The sequence below is a fragment of the Pongo pygmaeus genome, chromosome 9, assembly GCF_028885625.2.
Source record: "Pongo pygmaeus isolate AG05252 chromosome 9, NHGRI_mPonPyg2-v2.0_pri, whole genome shotgun sequence".
Classification (NCBI taxonomy): Eukaryota; Metazoa; Chordata; class Mammalia; order Primates; family Hominidae; genus Pongo; species Pongo pygmaeus.
The window spans coordinates 101,071,258-101,089,551 of NC_072382.2; the positions used below are offsets into that span (position 1 = coordinate 101,071,258).

The window sequence follows — 18,294 nt, forward strand, 5'->3', positions numbered from 1 at the left end:
TTAGGCTATTCTTGTGTTGTTGTTAAGAATACCTGAAGTTGCATAATTCATAAAGAAAGGGGTTTAATTGGCTCACAGTTATGCAGGCTGTATAAGCGTGGCACTGGCATCTGCTTGGTTTCTAGGGAGGCCTCAGGAAGCCTTTACTACGGTGGAAGGTGAAGCAGGACCAAGAAGATCTTGTGAAAGCTCACTCACTATTGCAAGGATAGCACTGAGAAGATGGGGCTGAACCGTTCATGAAATATCTACCCCCAAGATCCAATCACCTCCCACTAGGCCCGACTTCCAACACTGGGAATTACAACTCAACATGAGATTTAGAGGATACAACATCAAACTATATTAGGCATATTCTGAGATCAGCAGCTATTAAAAGACATATTTAAACTCATGTAAATTAAATGTGCTATTTATACTATGTAGAATTACTGCTTCAGATTATTTAGGTACTGTGCTAAGAACATAATGAAATTATTATCTGCTTGAAGAACTGAGTTAGGGATTGAAAAATCCAATAGCTTTCTTTTCGAGTAAATATTTTAAGTGCTTGTTTCTGAAATAAACAGTATTAAGAATTTTTAAAGCCATTTAACTAACAGAAACAATGTGGAGAAATTATAGTGACTCTACTGAGATGTTTTTTTATCTGTGAGGTTTCAAAGGACTTAATGAAATCAGGTAACTGGTTCCTAGGAGTCTGCAAAGGCTGGTGCTACCTGGACACAGAATAAAGAAGCTAAAATAGAGAGAGGCAGTTTATTAGGGACTAGGCTTTGCCCAGAATTCAGATTTCTTTAATTTCCTTACCAGCTCCTATCTAGTTGATCACAATGCTTCTCAGTCATTACTGTGTGGGGGAAAAATCAATAATAGCCATTTGGATTAAAGTTTGAGATATAAAAACATCCACTGCATATCCCTGTAGTATCTCTTTTTCATTCATTGAGATTTCTTTGTAATTCTTTTGCCAACAACATAGAAGACCTCACTTACAGATTCTTGTCACATTGTGAGTAAAATTCCACAAGGGGATCTGCCTAATATTTTATAACAATAGCATATATTTTTACAGAATATGTTCCAAAGTTTGTTGTTTGTTTGGTTCATTTTTTATCAGACATTTGCCTTGTCTTTAGAGAATATTAATATTTCAGGTAAAAAGGTTTAATGTGGAAATGAAGAACAAAAATGTATATGACTCCTAAGGGTATTTCTATTTGCTGTTTCAAACATTGCCTTGGAATTATTTACAATTCCCGGTTTAACTATGTGCCTATTACAAGACATTGTTTAAATGCAATTTAGCCCTGTGGTTTCAACTGCCAGATGAAGATAATGATTCAAAATGCCAATTTTTTCAAGGGGATGTGGGTTAAATTTTACATAAATCATTAAAAGCCCAATTTAGCCAACAATAACCAAGCATAATTACTCTTACTTAACTGCCTTCCAAAGATGCTTATTTTCATATTTAATTAAATTAAAAGAGAATTTAAATAACAGAGTAAATATGGGTTTATTTCTCTTGCTAGAGACCATGGCCCTAAAATCTTGTTCATATCACATTATACAAAGGAAATCTTTAAAACTCAAAATCTTTCGGGTTTCCTCATTGCTCCACTAACTTTTTCAGAAAATAAATTTATCCATGTGAAATCTTTATTACCTCTCACTGTTGTGCAGAGTATATATTCTGCAAATTATATATTGAAAACTCTTTAAGTCAGAATTTAGTAGACTTACTTGTTCATGCAGAACCCTGAACAGGTGTTCTCATGTTCTCACTGGTTTGTTTTCCAGGAAGCAGTAACCCAAGTCCCCTTTTCCATAAGTTGCACATTTTGGAATGTGTGAGACCTTCTCTCCCTGCACGTAGCCAGGGCTTCATCTCCTAAGTCGTCCCACTCATTATTAGAAGAACTTCTAAAATGGATACAAATTTGTTCTCTTAAATTCTTCAACAACTTGGACTTTGAATAGATTTTCCTATCAGTAGGAAATGAAAAAGTCAGCATGAATACATTATTTAGACCTGTTGACCAGGAATGAGAGGTGCAGCTCTAATTCTGATGCCAAGTTTGAATTACTGGGGGCATTAGGCAAATCCTATTACTTTGTCACATCTGTTTGTCTTCTCTGTAATGATGGAATGTCATTTGATGCTGTGTACTGTCAACGGAAGCATGATAAGATCTATAAATTTGAAAAGATTTCATTTTTCATAAAGGGTTATGTCTTGCAAGGTGGCCATTCTGATGGGCTAGAAAGGGTAGCCTTCCACAAAGACCATTAGCAGGCACTTTGAGGGAGGGGAGGGTGGAACAGGAATTTATACAAACAGGTTGCTTAAAAGTACATCTTCAAAAGGATACAGGAGGAACTATGAATCCCATTCAGAACCCCAAGCTCATCTGTCAGATATATCAACTGAAGAATCACAAGATCTATAAATTGAGAGAGGAAACTTTAGTTGTTATAAAGAGTTGCAGCCTGTCAAGATGGACACCCTGCAGGCTATAACCCTTTATAATAAATAAAGTCTCCTCCTCACGTTTGTAGATCTCATGACTCTTTACTTGACAGTACATTATATTGCAAAAAAAAATAATAATAGGTAATATTGGAAGTTATCAGAGAACTTTTGAAATTTGGTTATGTGATTATTTATTTATGATGGTGTTTTTAATAAAATTCACACTCCTTCCACTGACCTATGGATACTTTGCAGTCTGGCCTTGTATGATCCTCAGGCTTGATCTCCTACCACTTACTCCTGGGCATTACTTTGCACTCATGATGGCCTTTTCTCTGCAGCTTGGACATGCAAAGCCCATTCTTACGTGAAGATCTTTGCACTGACTCTTAATTAAGCAACTTGTTTCATTTCTGACAAAGCTAGATATTTTGAGGTAAGAAATGTTATAAGGAAGAGTGTGAGTGTGAGTCTTTCATGAAATATATACAACACAAATTAGGTTTGTGAATGAAAATTATTTTCATTAGCTGAGCTAGAAATGTTTGAAATAGAGCAGTGGAAGGTATGTATGCAGACAAATCATTCGGGACAGACTATAGGGAGCCTGCAATGGCAGACTAAAATTTTAGGTTTCTGTTTTATAGGAAATGTAGACAGTTGCCTTATATGCTAAACTCTATGTAAAAGAGTTTTTAATAAATAATTTCAGGTGTGTATCTGTTTTATTAACAAACAGCAGGAGGTTGTAAAGATTTGAGATGGATATGAATTCATTTTCAGAATAATTTATTTTCCAGCAGTTACCCTAGAAAATTTAACATAGATATTTTACAAAAATCTAAAGTTAATTGCATTATCCTCCTTCTGAGTAATACAAGTTGAATATTTAACTTCAACCACTTTCTCTTAATTTATATGCTACTGTCTTCCATTATCTTAACTTTATATTTGTCTTACTTTTTACCCTAAAGGATATGATTATTATTGATTTATAAAGACAGTCGCCACATTTTTGGCTCATTATTCTTTCAGATAGTTTAATCTCACAGTACATTATTTTAATTTTTTGAATCTCATTCTTGCTATCAGAAAGTCAAATGCGAGTCTGATTTTCCTACCTTTATAGTTACTTTCTTTTTCTCTCTGGCTGTTTTTGGTTTTGGTATTTTCCATTTTCAATATGATGTGCACAGATATTTCTTCTTTTTGAGTTTCTCTGGTCTTTAAGAATCTTAAAATTAGTAAATTTTATCAATTCGGGAAAATCTTAGCAATTGTCTGTCTTTTCACATATTGCCTCATCCCATTTTCTTTCTCACTCAAAAATGTGTTGGTTAAAGACATGGCTTCTGGAGTTAGACTGTCTAGATATTAACACGCAGTTTACTTAGTAGTTGTGCAACTTTAGAAAATTTGCTTAACCTTTCTGTGCCCCAGCTTCCTTATCTGTAAAATGGAAATAATATATTTACCCATATGGTTCTTTTTGTAAAATGAATTCCTCTAGAAAAGCACTTAGAACAGTACCCGGCATGTAACAACAATTATATGTGTTATCTATTGTTATTTTTCCCTTTATGAATTTTATAGCTTACTTCTGCAATTACTGTTTTTCCTTTTTTCTGATAAATATTATTATTTTTCTCTGTAAGAATTTATTTTTGGAAAAATCGTTTTTTGATTTAATAGAAAGAGGTATTTCTCTCCTGTCCTTTACATACATTTTCACTGGGTCTAGAATAGTACATTGCTAAAAACTTTAGACAAGTTAAATTTCACAGTTTATTTAGGCAAATAATGATTCATAAATCAGGAAGCACTTGAAAGAGGTTCACAGAGCTCTTCTCTATCAGTCTGAGCAGTGAGAATTTGTAAGCTGAACACAAAAGCAAAGTTGAAAAATTATCTGATTGGCTACAGCTAGGTGTTTGCCTTATTTGGATATGAGCTGATGGGAGGTCTGTAATTGTATAGCCAATCACTAGTTGACTGTTTGTGATTGGCTGAGACTTATTTTTCTTAAGTCAGTTACAGGGAAGGTTTCCAAGTTAAGTTTCAGTTTGCTTATCTAAGTGCTTGAATTAGGGAGACATCCTCAGCCTAATGGATTCCTTGTTTGCTTTAGCAATAAAGTACATTATTCGCATTTGTTTGTATCTCACAGTACATTATTTTAATTTTTTGAATCTCATTCTTGCTATCAGAAAGTCAAATGTGAGTCTGATTTTCCTACTTTTATAGTTACTTTCTTTTTCTCTCTGGCTGCTTTTTGGTTTTGGTATTTTGCATTTTCAATATGATGTGCACAGGTATTTCTTCTTTTTGAGTTTCTCTGGTCTTTAAGAATCTTAAAATTAGTAAATTTTATCAATTCTGGAAAATCTTAGCAATTATCTATCTTTTCACATACTGCCTCATCCCATTCTCTTTCTCATTCAAAAAATCTGATTAGACATATTAAGATCTTTTCACTATCGTTGTGTTTCTTTCTTCCATAGATTCCAGCTATTGCCTTTCTGGGCTACTTTTTAGATAATCTTTTTATTCCTGTTTCCTCTTTCTCACGGTGTCAATGCCTTAATTTTTTTTTATAACACAAGTAATCTGCCTGAAAAGTCAAACATCTGAAGTCTTTGCTGGTATGATTCTGACATTTATCGTTTCTATTGACTCTAACTTATAGTGATTTGCTTTCCTGTATGTTACATGACTCTTGACTGAATTTTTGACTATTGAGATTTTCTTTATTCCTTCTACTTCTATTTATTCCCATAGTTAGACGTGAAAATTCTATTTTACTCTTTTATGAATGGAGTATCTCTCTAGAGAGATATCCCTTTGGGATCTTAGACATATGGATTCTCCTATTTGATTACCCAGCTGTGTGGGCCCTAGGCTTTGGTTTTGGTCCCCCACTTCCAAAGCAGCCATATACATAAATCTGAAGTACATTGAGAATTGCAAAGCCACTTAATAGCAAAGTTTTCTTTGGTTCCCAGCTTACCACTCTTATTTAGCTTTCACATCTAGTAAGTTTTTCTCTTCCTAAATAGTTCATTGAGGCATTCAAGAATATTTTATAATATTTTCTGTATTACTTTAAGAAGGACATACTCCTTCTTAGTCATGATGTCCAGTTCCCAAATTGCCAGAAAGGAAATCTACTGCCACTCAGCTATGAAATGGTATTCAGCATCCCAACACAACACAAGGCCTGTCAGAATTTATGTGGAGTTGTGAGCCATAGTTGTGTCTTCACCCTATTCTAATATCAGTCACTAGGTGGTAGGAATCACAAACTATTTCTGCCATCAGATTCTAGAGTGGTTATCTTTTTTTCTTTCTGATTCCAGTCTCCATTAATTATACTTTTGAGTAGTAAATAATCTTGAACCATACTTTTTCTACTCTTATGTTTTAAATAAAATTATAAAGTTGACTTGAAGTCTCAGAAAACTAGTGTGGCTCCTTTTAAAATTTTTGCTGAACCCTATTCCACGCAGGTTTTGTTAAGGCTTAAAAAATGTTTATATTTAAAAGAGTAAGAAAAACTGATCTTGACTATGCCTCACGGTGTTTTACACACTATAGAAAATCATGTTAAAGAATGCCTCCAAAACATGTGAACACTGTGAGCTCAGTCTGCTCACTACATCTCATAGCACTTTGTCCAGGACACAAAACTGTCATTTGCTTTTCTAAGATAAACAATATCATAACTCAATCTGGTTAAATCTGAAAGCCAAAATATTTTTTTGCTGCTTGGTCCTCAAAGGATATATGACAGCAAGCAATAAGAAGACACATTCTTCTTTATTCCTGCTATAACTTTGGCCACATTTTATTATCTATTTTTTTTCCCCCAGGTGCATTGAGCTAGATAACTTCAAGGATATCTTGAAAGCAATTCACCTCAAAAACTTATTTTATGTTCCTTTTCCATGAGCCCTATTCCAACCTTATTTAGCCTTTCAAGGGTACTTCGAAGCAAAATGTCACAAGCTTCAGTCTTAGCAAAGAGTCATGGTTGAGATGGAGAATAAGGTCCACGGAAAAAGAGATATTTCTTCATTTTATTCCTTTCACCAAAATTTACATACAAAGCCCTCACATTGAGGCCTTATCACATGAAAGTGGGAGTAGAAACACTTTTACTCAACCTCTACTGTTCTAATTTCCCAGAATAACCAACATCCATCATTACCTTAATAAATGAAAATAGCTCAGAATATAGATGATATTAACAGGTAAGTAGGCTAATCTCTAGTTTATTCACTGCCGCTTTGTCAGTCACATGTTTACCAAGATTCAGTTGTGTTTGTTCCAAGTCTTGTTATATAAGTTGTCCATGTTATTGTAATTATATAAGTTAAATGAGCATTTTGGAAATCACAGATACGTGAGAGTACCAAGAGTAAGAGCATTTGGCAAAAAGTTTGTTTAAGGCTAAAGCCCTAAACTTTATAAGATAGTCACTTAAAAATGCTATAATGTATGTATGAAATAACTGCATAAAAATATTGAAAGCCTCCAAGAATCCTGCCATCAGATCGCTTCATATGTTTTTAGGCCACTTTAAGTAAATTTAAAGTTGTATATGATGCAACACAGGCACTATTTATACACTGCAGTTTCCTGTGATGCCGAGTTAAAAGAAATCATTTTTCCACCAGAATCTTTATAATCCTAAAAAGATGTCACTGCTATATAATAATTGGCATATATAGTCTATGAACTAAGAATACAGAATTAAATATTGGATGACAAACATTTAAGGCATATGTGAATTAAGTGTTTTTAAAGGGTTTTTTATTAACTCAGTACTAGTCCCAATTGTGTCAGAGTAAAGGTTGTCTGGTCTCTCACAGGGATTGCTTTGGAATCTTGTAAGACATGATGGAGCTTAAGGGTTAACATTACTTATTAACTGGGGCAAATTAGCTCCATCAATAAGAGATGTCCTAGAGATTGTGTAGGTAAAGTGTTTAACACAATGTTTGTAATTTATCTAATAAATGGTGGTTTTATTAGCATAGTCAAGTATCCCTTAATGACTGAGCCATATTCCGAGAAATATCTTCTTAGGTTATATAATCATTGTGTGAACACTGCAGAGTTTATTTACACAAACCTAGATGGTACAGCTTGCTACAGATCCAGCCTGTAATATAGTCTATTGCTTCTAGGCTACAGGCCTGTACAGGATGTTACTGTACTGAATAATGTAGGCAATTATAACACAATAAGTATTTGTGTATCTAAACATATGAAAAGTACAGTAAAATATAATTATCTTATGGGAACATCATGATATATGCAGTTCAACACTGACTGAAATGTCATTATATAGCACATGACTGTAGTATGAAAATCTAAGAAACACTGAGTTTTTTCTTTTTTTTTTGTTTTTGAGACAGAGTCTCACTCCATCACCCAGGCTGGAGTGCAGTGGCACAATCTCGGCTCACTGCAACCTCTGCCTCCCTGGTTCAAGTGATTCTCATGTCTCAGCCTCTCAAGTAACTGGTATCATAGGCAAGTGCCACTAGGTCCAGCTAATTTTTGTATTTTTAGTAGAGACAAGGTTTCACCATATTGGCCAGGCTGGTCTCAAACTCCTGACCTCAAGTGATCTGCCTGCCTTGCCTCCCAAAGTGCTGGGATTACAGACATGAGCTACTCACCTGGCCAGGTTTTTTTTTTTTTTTTTTTGTATTATATTTTGCCAAATAATTTATTTCCTAGAGACTTCAGTTTATTCAATAATTATTATCTAAAAAATAATAATTGAATACTTTCTATGGTGGTAACTGTTCTAGACGCTGGTTCTGTAAAGATAAACAAGACAAAAATCCTTGCTTCCGTGGATATGACATTCTAGTAGGAGAAAAAGATAATTAAGATGTAAATAGACTAGTTTAACCTCAGGCACTGATAATTGCTAAGAATAAAAATAAGGCAGGGCAAATGTAAGAAAAATCAGTGACAGAGCTGACAGGAGGGGGCTTGCTATTTTAAGGAGAGTAACCAAGAAGGGCTTCTAGGAAGAACAGTCTGCAATGATTTAAAACTCTAAGGTATGGAAAGAACTGATGTTGGAGAGGTCTAGGCAGAGGACACAGTATGTGCTTGGCATGCTCGAGGACCAGCAAGAAACAAGAAAGCCAGTGTTGTGGGAATGGAGTGAGTCTAAAAAGTTAGAAGATGAAATTAAAAAGTTAGACAGGGACCGGATTGCATACGGCCGTGGGCAAAACTGTATAGACTTGGTGAAACCAGCAGTCTGTAACAGATGTTTCTCTCTCTCGCTGGTTCTCTCCCTCTCTCTCTCTCTTAATTTGCAGATGCATGCACTATTAACAACTTGCATTTTTAAAAGACTAACTTGTAACCAAGTGGAAATATACTATTATTACTTGACTTATTTCGTAGACATATATTCAGTCCTATTAAGGTATAATGCTTTAAAGTATTTGTACATGCAGTCAACCTCACAATGCATTTATTCTTTGTAATCTATGACTGAATCCAAACACTATGATCTACTTATTGCACTTTACTTGCAAATATTTGCAATAGTTCAGAGGAAAATGCCAAGAAATGGGATGTCATTTCGTACATTATTCTTTGAATGTAATAGTTGACAAAAAGTACATATTCTGAGAATTGAAATAAGTTATTTTAAAAATGTGAGATTAAACAAATTCCAATTAGTAGTTTCCAAATTCGTGTTTGTGACTTTTTAATCTCACAATGCACAGCAGTTTAATGTACAACTGGTACATTAAACTGGTAGCCAAAAAGGCATTTCCAAATACACATCCTTCTCTTTGCTTTGGTAACCTTTACTCATTGATTATAACTTAACCTTGCATCTACTGGGAGTCTAATATATGTGTAATTAATTATATTGTCATTACTTTGATGCAGGAATTTTATTCAGGTCATTGGATAACTATGTTTTCAAAAGAAACATGTAAAAAGTTTACATATTTCAGAATCTTAAATATTATTTCATTTACTTTTTATTTTACTCAGAAGAGTTATTTCATTTAGCTTAACGTCCTTCAGTATTATGTATTTTAAAATAACCAAGAGCGTAAATTTCAGATGTTTCATCATAAAAAAATGATATGTAAGTGAGGTGATGGATATCTTAATTAGCTTGATTTAATTATACTATATTTTATATATGTATCAAAGCATTACGTTGTACTACATAAATGTATACAGCTACAATTTGTCAATAGAAAAGCACAAACTGATAATCCCAATACCAGAAAGAGACAGAAAGGGAGAAAAAGAGAGAGAGAATAAGGGAGGAGAGCAAAAATAAAAAATAATGTAATTATGTATCTCAAAAAGAATGACTTTTTAAGAAATATTATGTTGTGTGTATTTAAGAACTATTATTTTGTTTATGCCCTAAGGACCAAGCACTGGTGCTTGAAAATGAATACACACACACACACACACACATACATACACACACACTTCTTTTACAAGAGATTTTAACATAAAATAAGTTATTTTAGAAATCAAATTCCGTGTACCATTTATATTTGAGAGTAGGAAAAATGTGCCTGGAGTTTATACTTAAAGATTATTTCATAACATCCTACATGCCATCTTATGAAAAGTGCTTTGTATGCATTCCTACTAAAATCTCACCTTCTATCCTCTGGTCACAGGTTGTCCCTTTACTCTGTTAATTTCTTCAGAGTATGTATCACTGTTTGACACTGACTTATTTATCCATGTGTTCCTTGTCAGTCTTTCCACACTGTTCCACTCAAAAATAAGTACTTTATCTAAGAACAATAACTCCTTGAAATTTTGCTGAAGATCGTTCGCTACTGTGTCCAGTTTCTCCTGCTATCTTCGTGAGTCAGTTCTCCTTTTGATGGTTCTCAACCTGTGTATGTGTGTGCACATGAATGTCTGTGGGTTTTCCCTTTGACGGTGCCAGAAACAGCCCTTAAGCGTTGTAATAACATTTGTATTTGTTTATGAAGAATATTTAGAACAACAGAGGACCTTAGGACATTGTAAATACAGCGAGAAGTACCAGTTTGGGGAGTATGGGACTGAGCACAAGCTCATCAAAATGAGTTAAGCCAAAGCTATATTACCTTCTCAGAATTCACAATTTCAAAAAAGATCAATTTAATCATGAATTGAAAATTTGCTAACTTACCTGTGCAGTTCTCATAAGTCATAATCGTACTTCTGGCAACTTTAATCTCTCCAGTTATTATGTGTGATATGTGGATTTTATTCTTTTCCTTACTGGTAAAAAGCAGTGTATAAATAACCAAGATGCTTTAAATTGTCACAATTAGCTATGAGGTTGTTATTTTGTACTTTGAATTATATGTATATCTGATATTTACTCATAAAATACAGAAAATGATGAAAAAATTCTTTTGTTTATTCTTGTTATAAATAAATTAATCATTATTGTCTTAACTTTCTTCTCCATTAATGCTCCCCAAATATAAAGTTAAAATAGACTACCAAGACTTATATTTAAAATTATAAATAAAATGTAAGTAACTTCATTCAGGTAGAGGTACGAACAATAATTTCCTTTCTTTGACATAACTATATTACATTATGATCTAGCTAGGGGAAAAAATACATGTCTATATTTTTCAGATGTTTCCTAAAATATAGAGATAACCTAGACTTCTAATTTCATAAGGAGGGACCAGGTACCAAGAAGGCAATCATTATTCAAAAATCACTGACATACTTTACAATTATTTCTCAACTGAATGGCTTTGGGCCAAGAAGAACATAGCTGACACGTGAAAATTCTGGAGGTACTTGTGAATTACAGAAATTTCCAATACATATTTGTCAAGTTCTTGCAGAAAGTTTAGTGTCATAATTTTCTATTGTTTTCATGTTTATTGTATCATTCAGGGAAAAAAAGGAACCAAATATATTAATGTGCTATACTGGTTATTGTTATAAAAATGGCATTAGACAAAAACATTAAATATTCATGAAAATCCTTTTTCCATTAGGTTCCAGCTAGCAAAAGATACTGAAAGAAATGATTCACCAAAGGAGGGAACTATAACACAGTACAGATAATCATAGGAGTTATAAACAAAGGAAGTTGACATTAATAATTAAATGAGAAAAATTCCCTGTGGTGGTTTTGATGAGCTACAGGCACAATGTGTAAAATCACTTGGCCAAGTGATCATTAGTTATGCTCTAGACCAAAGGAGTATATATTAATGTAACTGGTTTCTCTACCCTATTTTTCTAGTCCAATAATTTGTCTAAGGTAATAAATATAGCTTTACACATTCCCTGTGAGGAAAAATTATCCCCATTAGAACCTGATGTTTTTACTATCTGTATGGGAGTATTCAATGTAGATAAATGTGAAAAGGAGAGTCGATCACATTTCCTAAGTACTTGTGTTGTGTGTTACATGAATTCTAACAGAAACTGTATTATTGCTGTCTAGTGCATATTAATCTGACCTTTGCACTAATAGTTATTTATCATGTTATTAGGAGATTTTTGTGTTTGTTTGTATGTGTTTGCTTTTTTGTTTGTTTATTCTCTCTATTTAAGAAAATTGTTATCTATCTCAAACAGGGCACTCTTTAATGAAGAAACAACAGAGCTGTTAAACACATTGAGACACAGAAGATTCTAGTGACCGAGGATGGCTTCCTCTTGGAAACTAATGCTGTTTCTGTCAGTTACCATGTGTCTTTCAGGTAAAAGTCCTGATTAATTAATTATTTGATTTTCTAAGTATCAAAATAACCAAAATATATCAAGGTCTCCATTACAAAATATCCTCAGGTATTAATTTAAATTTATATCAGTATGTATACTTTCCAACAAGAGGAAGGCAGCAACCCTTAAGCCTCTGTTAACATTGCAAAATGCCGTATACAATTTAATATAATAAGGTACACTATAAATGTTAATAAAATGAATATTTACCTCATTGACATTCATTTACAATCTAAACCGTCTAGCTTTCAGAAGACTTGGAGAGATATATATATCTCCTACACATATATACATACATATGTGCATGTATTTATGCATATAATGTATATGTATATGAATAAATATGTATTTTATAGCAACTAATTATAAAAGTGTCACATCACAATGCTAAATTTCACCATATAAGACAGAATCAGGTTAGCTTTATTATATATAACACATTATCTAAAGGCATCTCTAACACAATGTATTTTTTCAGATTGTCTCACCTTCCCTGACTTTGTTGTAATTAAATTTATTTTTCTATATCTTGACTCTAAAATGAGATACTTTATTCTGAAGAAAAGTTTATAGTATTTGTAGTAATAATATCATAATGCTAAAAGTTAATATGTCAGAGCTTATTTGCTTTAATTGAAGAATGATTAGAAATTAAATTGTGGTCATAATTTAAGTGCTATGCATGTAACATTTACAGCTTGATTATATTTAAATCAGTACCTATATTGTGGGCTAAATTTAGGTATGGTAAGAGAGTTTGAAATAAAATGTAACAGCTGATAATTTTAGATTAAAAGATTTCTTTCATTTTAAACACATGTTAATTATACTAAATATATTTTTAAAACAGTAAAATATTCATTTTGATATATATGGTCATTCAGTACTCTATGCAAATATTGATATAAATATATACATGTACCATATATACATATATATGAGGATAATACATGTTCAAGTTATATATTTATGATCATATATAATATAGAATACAAAGCTACATAAAGATATAGAACATGCATATTATTTACATATGATCACTAATATTGCCTCAACTTCTATATGGTTATATTACTATGCAACAAAAATATCTAACTGGTTATACTAAATTTCTTTATTTCAAAGAACTAAACACATTCTCCTTTCAATTAAGTCTTTCCTATATTGTGTAACATGAAGAAAACTGCAGATTGTCTAAAGAAAAAAGGACCAATAGAAGAACAAACCCAAATAGAAGTAAATATAAACTCTTTATAGAATCATTTAAGCTATATTTTTTAAATTATAATTTTACAATAGTTATTCTTTAGCCTTTATACTATTATTACTATTCATAATGTACCAAAAGTGTAACTTCAATTATGTATGATATATGAGTCTTCTTTATAATTGAAAAGGCAATCCTCAACTTATAATCAGATTATGCTCCAAAACATTATTTGAAATCTGAAAGAATTTCTTCATATACAGAAATAAATTTAGTGTGTCAGTTATATGAGTTGTTACATGTTGAATGTAATATCTGCAGCATACCTGCACTTATCTAAATGCTTTTACAAGATATATAAAGGCCTTTTTATTGCAATACTAGTAATTAAATAACTGCAAAAACAAAAAACCAAGTAATTATTTATATATTAGTACTACTGTATGTTCAACACATTGCTTACAGAAAAAACAGGTTTAATAAGAGACATGCAAGGAAAAAGAACACCTCTATAAAATGTTGGTAGAGACATCTATGACATGAAAAGGTAAGATATCTCAAAGGCAATAAGAGTTAAGTGAAAACTGTGATTCATCAATGTTATGGTTACTTAAAAAAGAAATCAAGAGTCTTCAGATATTTTATTCAGCGTTGGGTTTCTTTTTTTTGTGCAGCATTACTGTCCTCGCTGCTGATCTCAGTTGTTTCTCTTTTATCTTCTCAATGTCATTTTCCTCTTGAACTTATAAGCCAACTGATGGAGATGGAGGTAGGGTTTCAAGATGAAATAAAGGACACCCAGTTAGATTTGGATTTCAAAAGAAAGTTTTTTGTGTGTGTTTTTTGCTGTTTTGTTTTTAACTCTGGTATGTTCTGTGCAATATTTTATTTCATTTTATCTAGAAATTAAATTTAACAGGTGTCCAGTGCTTTTATTTATTAATCTGACAATGCTAGAAAGAAAGAAGGTGGTGGTCTGTAATAATACTGTAAAGTTTCATTCTCTTGTATTGGTCCAATACTGTTTCCTCAAATAAACAGTCACTGCAAAAGAGCTATTATATGGTGGTTGTGGAAACAAACACAAAAATACTCAGCCTGATATGGGGTCCATGATCGCTAGATTTCCAGCTAATACTGGAATCAAGTTACTATTCATTTCCTGAAATAAAGGAAACATTGGAAGACAGAAATAATTAGGCAGAGTTTGGATATAAGTGGTATTTCAAATGTTATAGGCAAAGCAGAAAGAAAAGTTGAAAACAAAGGTCATGTATAATTGTTACGTGGGATTTGATCTTTAATCATCATATCTGCAGTTGATGTGGAGGAAATAGTCAGTTGCTTTTTTAAACAGATGAATTTCTTTTTTGCTGTAGATATCTGTTTAAAATAAAATTGATTAGGATACTTGAAAGGATCATTTATCAAGAATGATTATGTTCAAAATCTTTCATTTGCCTTCATCCTCATTTTATCATACTATTTTGGAGGTGGAGCCACTATTCTGCTTTTGTTCCTTGGTTAATGCTTACACTCTATATTGCCCTCACTATTTTAAATATTTAGTATTTTATTATTTCATTTTCACTGGTTATTGCTTTTAGTTGTATATGAATGTCACATTATAGGGCCTATTTGGCACACTGAGTTAATTACCATTACAGAAAATGAGGGCCATTGAGCTGCGGGTCACGAGCACATTTTACGTTGTTGGTGCTGTTTGAACCAAAAAGACTAACTGAAGAATACCCTGATTGTATTCCATATTTGCTTTATTTATTCAGTTTTTGAAAATCTATGGATTATCTTGGATGTGTCTAAGAAACGGAAAAGAACTCTTACATAACTCTATGTTTGAAAACTCACTACGGGTAGTCTACAAACTTGGCAACTTTCACAAGGACAGGCAACCTTATATTAAAAATGAATCCACAATTAAAACAACAATGATATATTGCTACAGATATCAAAATGGCTAAAATCCAAATAAATAAAAATTAATAAAAACAATACCAAATTCTGGTGAAGATACAGATTGATGGGAACTCTCATTGACAGTGAGAATTCAACATGTTATAGCCATTTTGGAAGGCAGTTTTGCAGTTTCTTACAAAGCTAAACACAATTTTGTCATATGATCAAACAGTAAGTCTTCTAGGCATTTACGTAACTGATTTGAAAACTTATATCCACACAAAAACTACCATATAAGCATTTACCGGAGATTTAGTAATAATAACCCCAAACTGGACACAACAAATGTCCTTCAATAAGTGAATAAACTATGCAATTCTATACAATGGAATACTATTCAGTGATAAAAAAAGAATGAATTACCAATAGCAAACTACACAAACATATTAATGGATTCTATATACAAATGGCTAATTTAAAAAAGATAGTTTGAACAGACTACACGCTATATGATTTTCTTTATATAACAACTGGAAAGAGAAAAATTGTGGAGACTGTAAACGGATCATTGATTACCAGGGTCAGGGATAGGGTTGAATGTGTAAATGAAGGAAAGGACATTTTTTAGGGCATTGAAACTACTTTGTATGATACTATAATCGTGGATGCAAGACATTACACATTTATCAAAATCAACTAGAACTTTCCAGCATGGAGTAAACCATAACGTATGAATATTTAAAAAATATATAGTAGTAGGTCAGAGGATCTGAGTACAAGAAGCGGAATATGACAAAGAATCTAACTGTATTATTATTATTATTATTATTATTATTTTGAGATGGAGTTTCACCCTGTCTCCCAGGCTGGAGTGCAGTGAAGCAATCTCAGCTCACTGCCATCTCTGCCCCCCGGGTTCAAGAAATTCTCCTGCCTCAGCCTCCCGAGTAGCTGGGATTACAGATGTGTGCCACCATGCCCAGCTAATTTTTCTATTTTTAGTAGAGGTGGGGTTTCACCATGTTGGCCAGGCTGGTTTCAAACTCCCAACCTCAGGTGATCCGCCTGCCTCAGCCTCCCAAACTGCTGGGATTACAGGCGTGAGCCACCGCGCCCGGCCTGTATTTTTTTTTTGCATTTTATTATTATTATTATTATTATACTTTAAGTTTTAGGGTACATGTGCACAATGTGCCGGGCCTGTATTAATAGGAAGCAACTTCACTTAGGGAAGTTAGGGGATAAACAGACTTAAATAACTTCAGAAATGAGTCTGCAAAACTAAAGGCAAAAAATACTGTACTTAAGCACTGCACTCTAGTTAATAATATTTTTTCCCATGTCAGCACTCCTAAAATCCATAAACATGTATACTGGAACAACTAAGTCCATGGAAGACAGATGGTGGAGGCCAGGTTTCTCACTGTTGGTGTGGGAGATTACAGATAAGCAAGAGAAAAAGTTTAGAATGATCCATGTGATAATAGATTAGAATTCGAGACACACACGTGTGTGTATGTGTTTGGGTGGGTGTGTGTGTACTTCTGTAGATACACTAATACCTATTTCACTTCTCTTACAGTTGAGAAGGATTAGAAGCTATGTGTCTGAGTAGCAACCAACCCACAAAGTATCAAGATTTCGGTTTCTAATACCATTTAGACCATTTTCTACTCAAAGCAACCAGGGCTGTTTAGAGAGAAGCCTAATTCTAGGACTGGACCAAGAAATATATAAATCATTCTAGAGTATCCTGTAGTGCCAGAAAGTAAGCGAGTGCTAAAACAAACCAAAACCGAAACAAAACCATAATGAATATGAGAGTCTGGTGTGTCAAAGAGATGTAGGAGCCAGCCGGGATAGTTCCCAGTAACCAAAACTGGGACAATTTCAGCAAATAAGTAAATAAATAAATAAATAAATATTGGGTTATAGTCCAAATAAATGAATATTCATAAGTCCATTTTGCTATAGATAAAAGATTAAATAATGAATCAGGAAAATTGATCAATCTTTGTGTAGATTAATTTCAAATAATTTATGTAGATACTTCATCCTCAAGGAGGTGTGAAATAAATATCTCTCTTCTTAAGTATTCACTGTGCATACTGACTTGTTTCCAAAGAGTACAGAATGGGAAATGGGGGCCAAAAGAGGAGTGATTTTATGGTGGAGAAAACTGGTAAACATTTCCTCAGCCAGGTAATAATCACGATCAATATTAGCAGAGATAAGTCATGTTGATGATATTACCCTTGGTATGATGAGAATGACAGCTCACCTTTGTGGTTTTCCTCCCCAAAACCTATAACCCTGGTCTAATCATTAGAGAAATATGAAGAGATATTTTCTAAGGGGTATTTATTAAAAGAAAAGAAGCCTTGACTAGTACTCCTCAAATCTTTCGAAGTCATCAAACTTAGGAAAATTAGGGAAACTTTTGCACAGAACAAGGAGACTAAGGAGACATGATAACTAAGTGTAATGAGGTATACGGGATAGGATCTCATAAGAGAAAAAAGAGCATTACATAAATACTAAGGAAATCTCAGTCAAGTATGTGTGTTAGTGATAATGCTCAGGACATTTCATCCCTAAAATATAACTGTTGGAGATCAGAATATGCCACTCCAAAGTATGCCTCCTTGGCATACTAGTTATTTTGAGTTGGTTATTTTGAAAAACTGCAGATACGGGACTGGCTCTGAGAAGTTGCCCTTTTGTAAGAAAAATGCGTGTTTGCATAAGATATACCTGTTTGTAAGACTCTCTCTCTCTGCACCACGAAGAGAAGGACAACTAAATTACTAGAGACTCATAATCAATAAAGCAGGCATTGACTGAAATCTGCATATCAAATCTTACCTTTGTTTAAGGTGCTTTTCTGGCCATCTTATCTTAACTGAGCCTTCCTTGCAGTTTT

The 18,294-nt window shown here is 33.1% G+C and overlaps 1 protein-coding gene across 1 annotated transcript in view; it reads left to right on the forward strand.

The window, feature by feature from the left end:
- Positions 1-12,100: 12,100 nt before the first annotated feature.
- The window catches only part of CNTN5 (contactin 5), an 807,282-nt gene continuing 801,088 nt past the window's right edge, over positions 12,101-18,294 (forward strand). Inside the window, exon 1 of the mRNA XM_063671374.1 lies at positions 12,101-12,225. Coding sequence (XP_063527444.1) covers positions 12,171-12,225 — 55 coding nt within the window. The 5' untranslated portion in view covers positions 12,101-12,170. The remainder of the gene's footprint in view (positions 12,226-18,294) is intronic.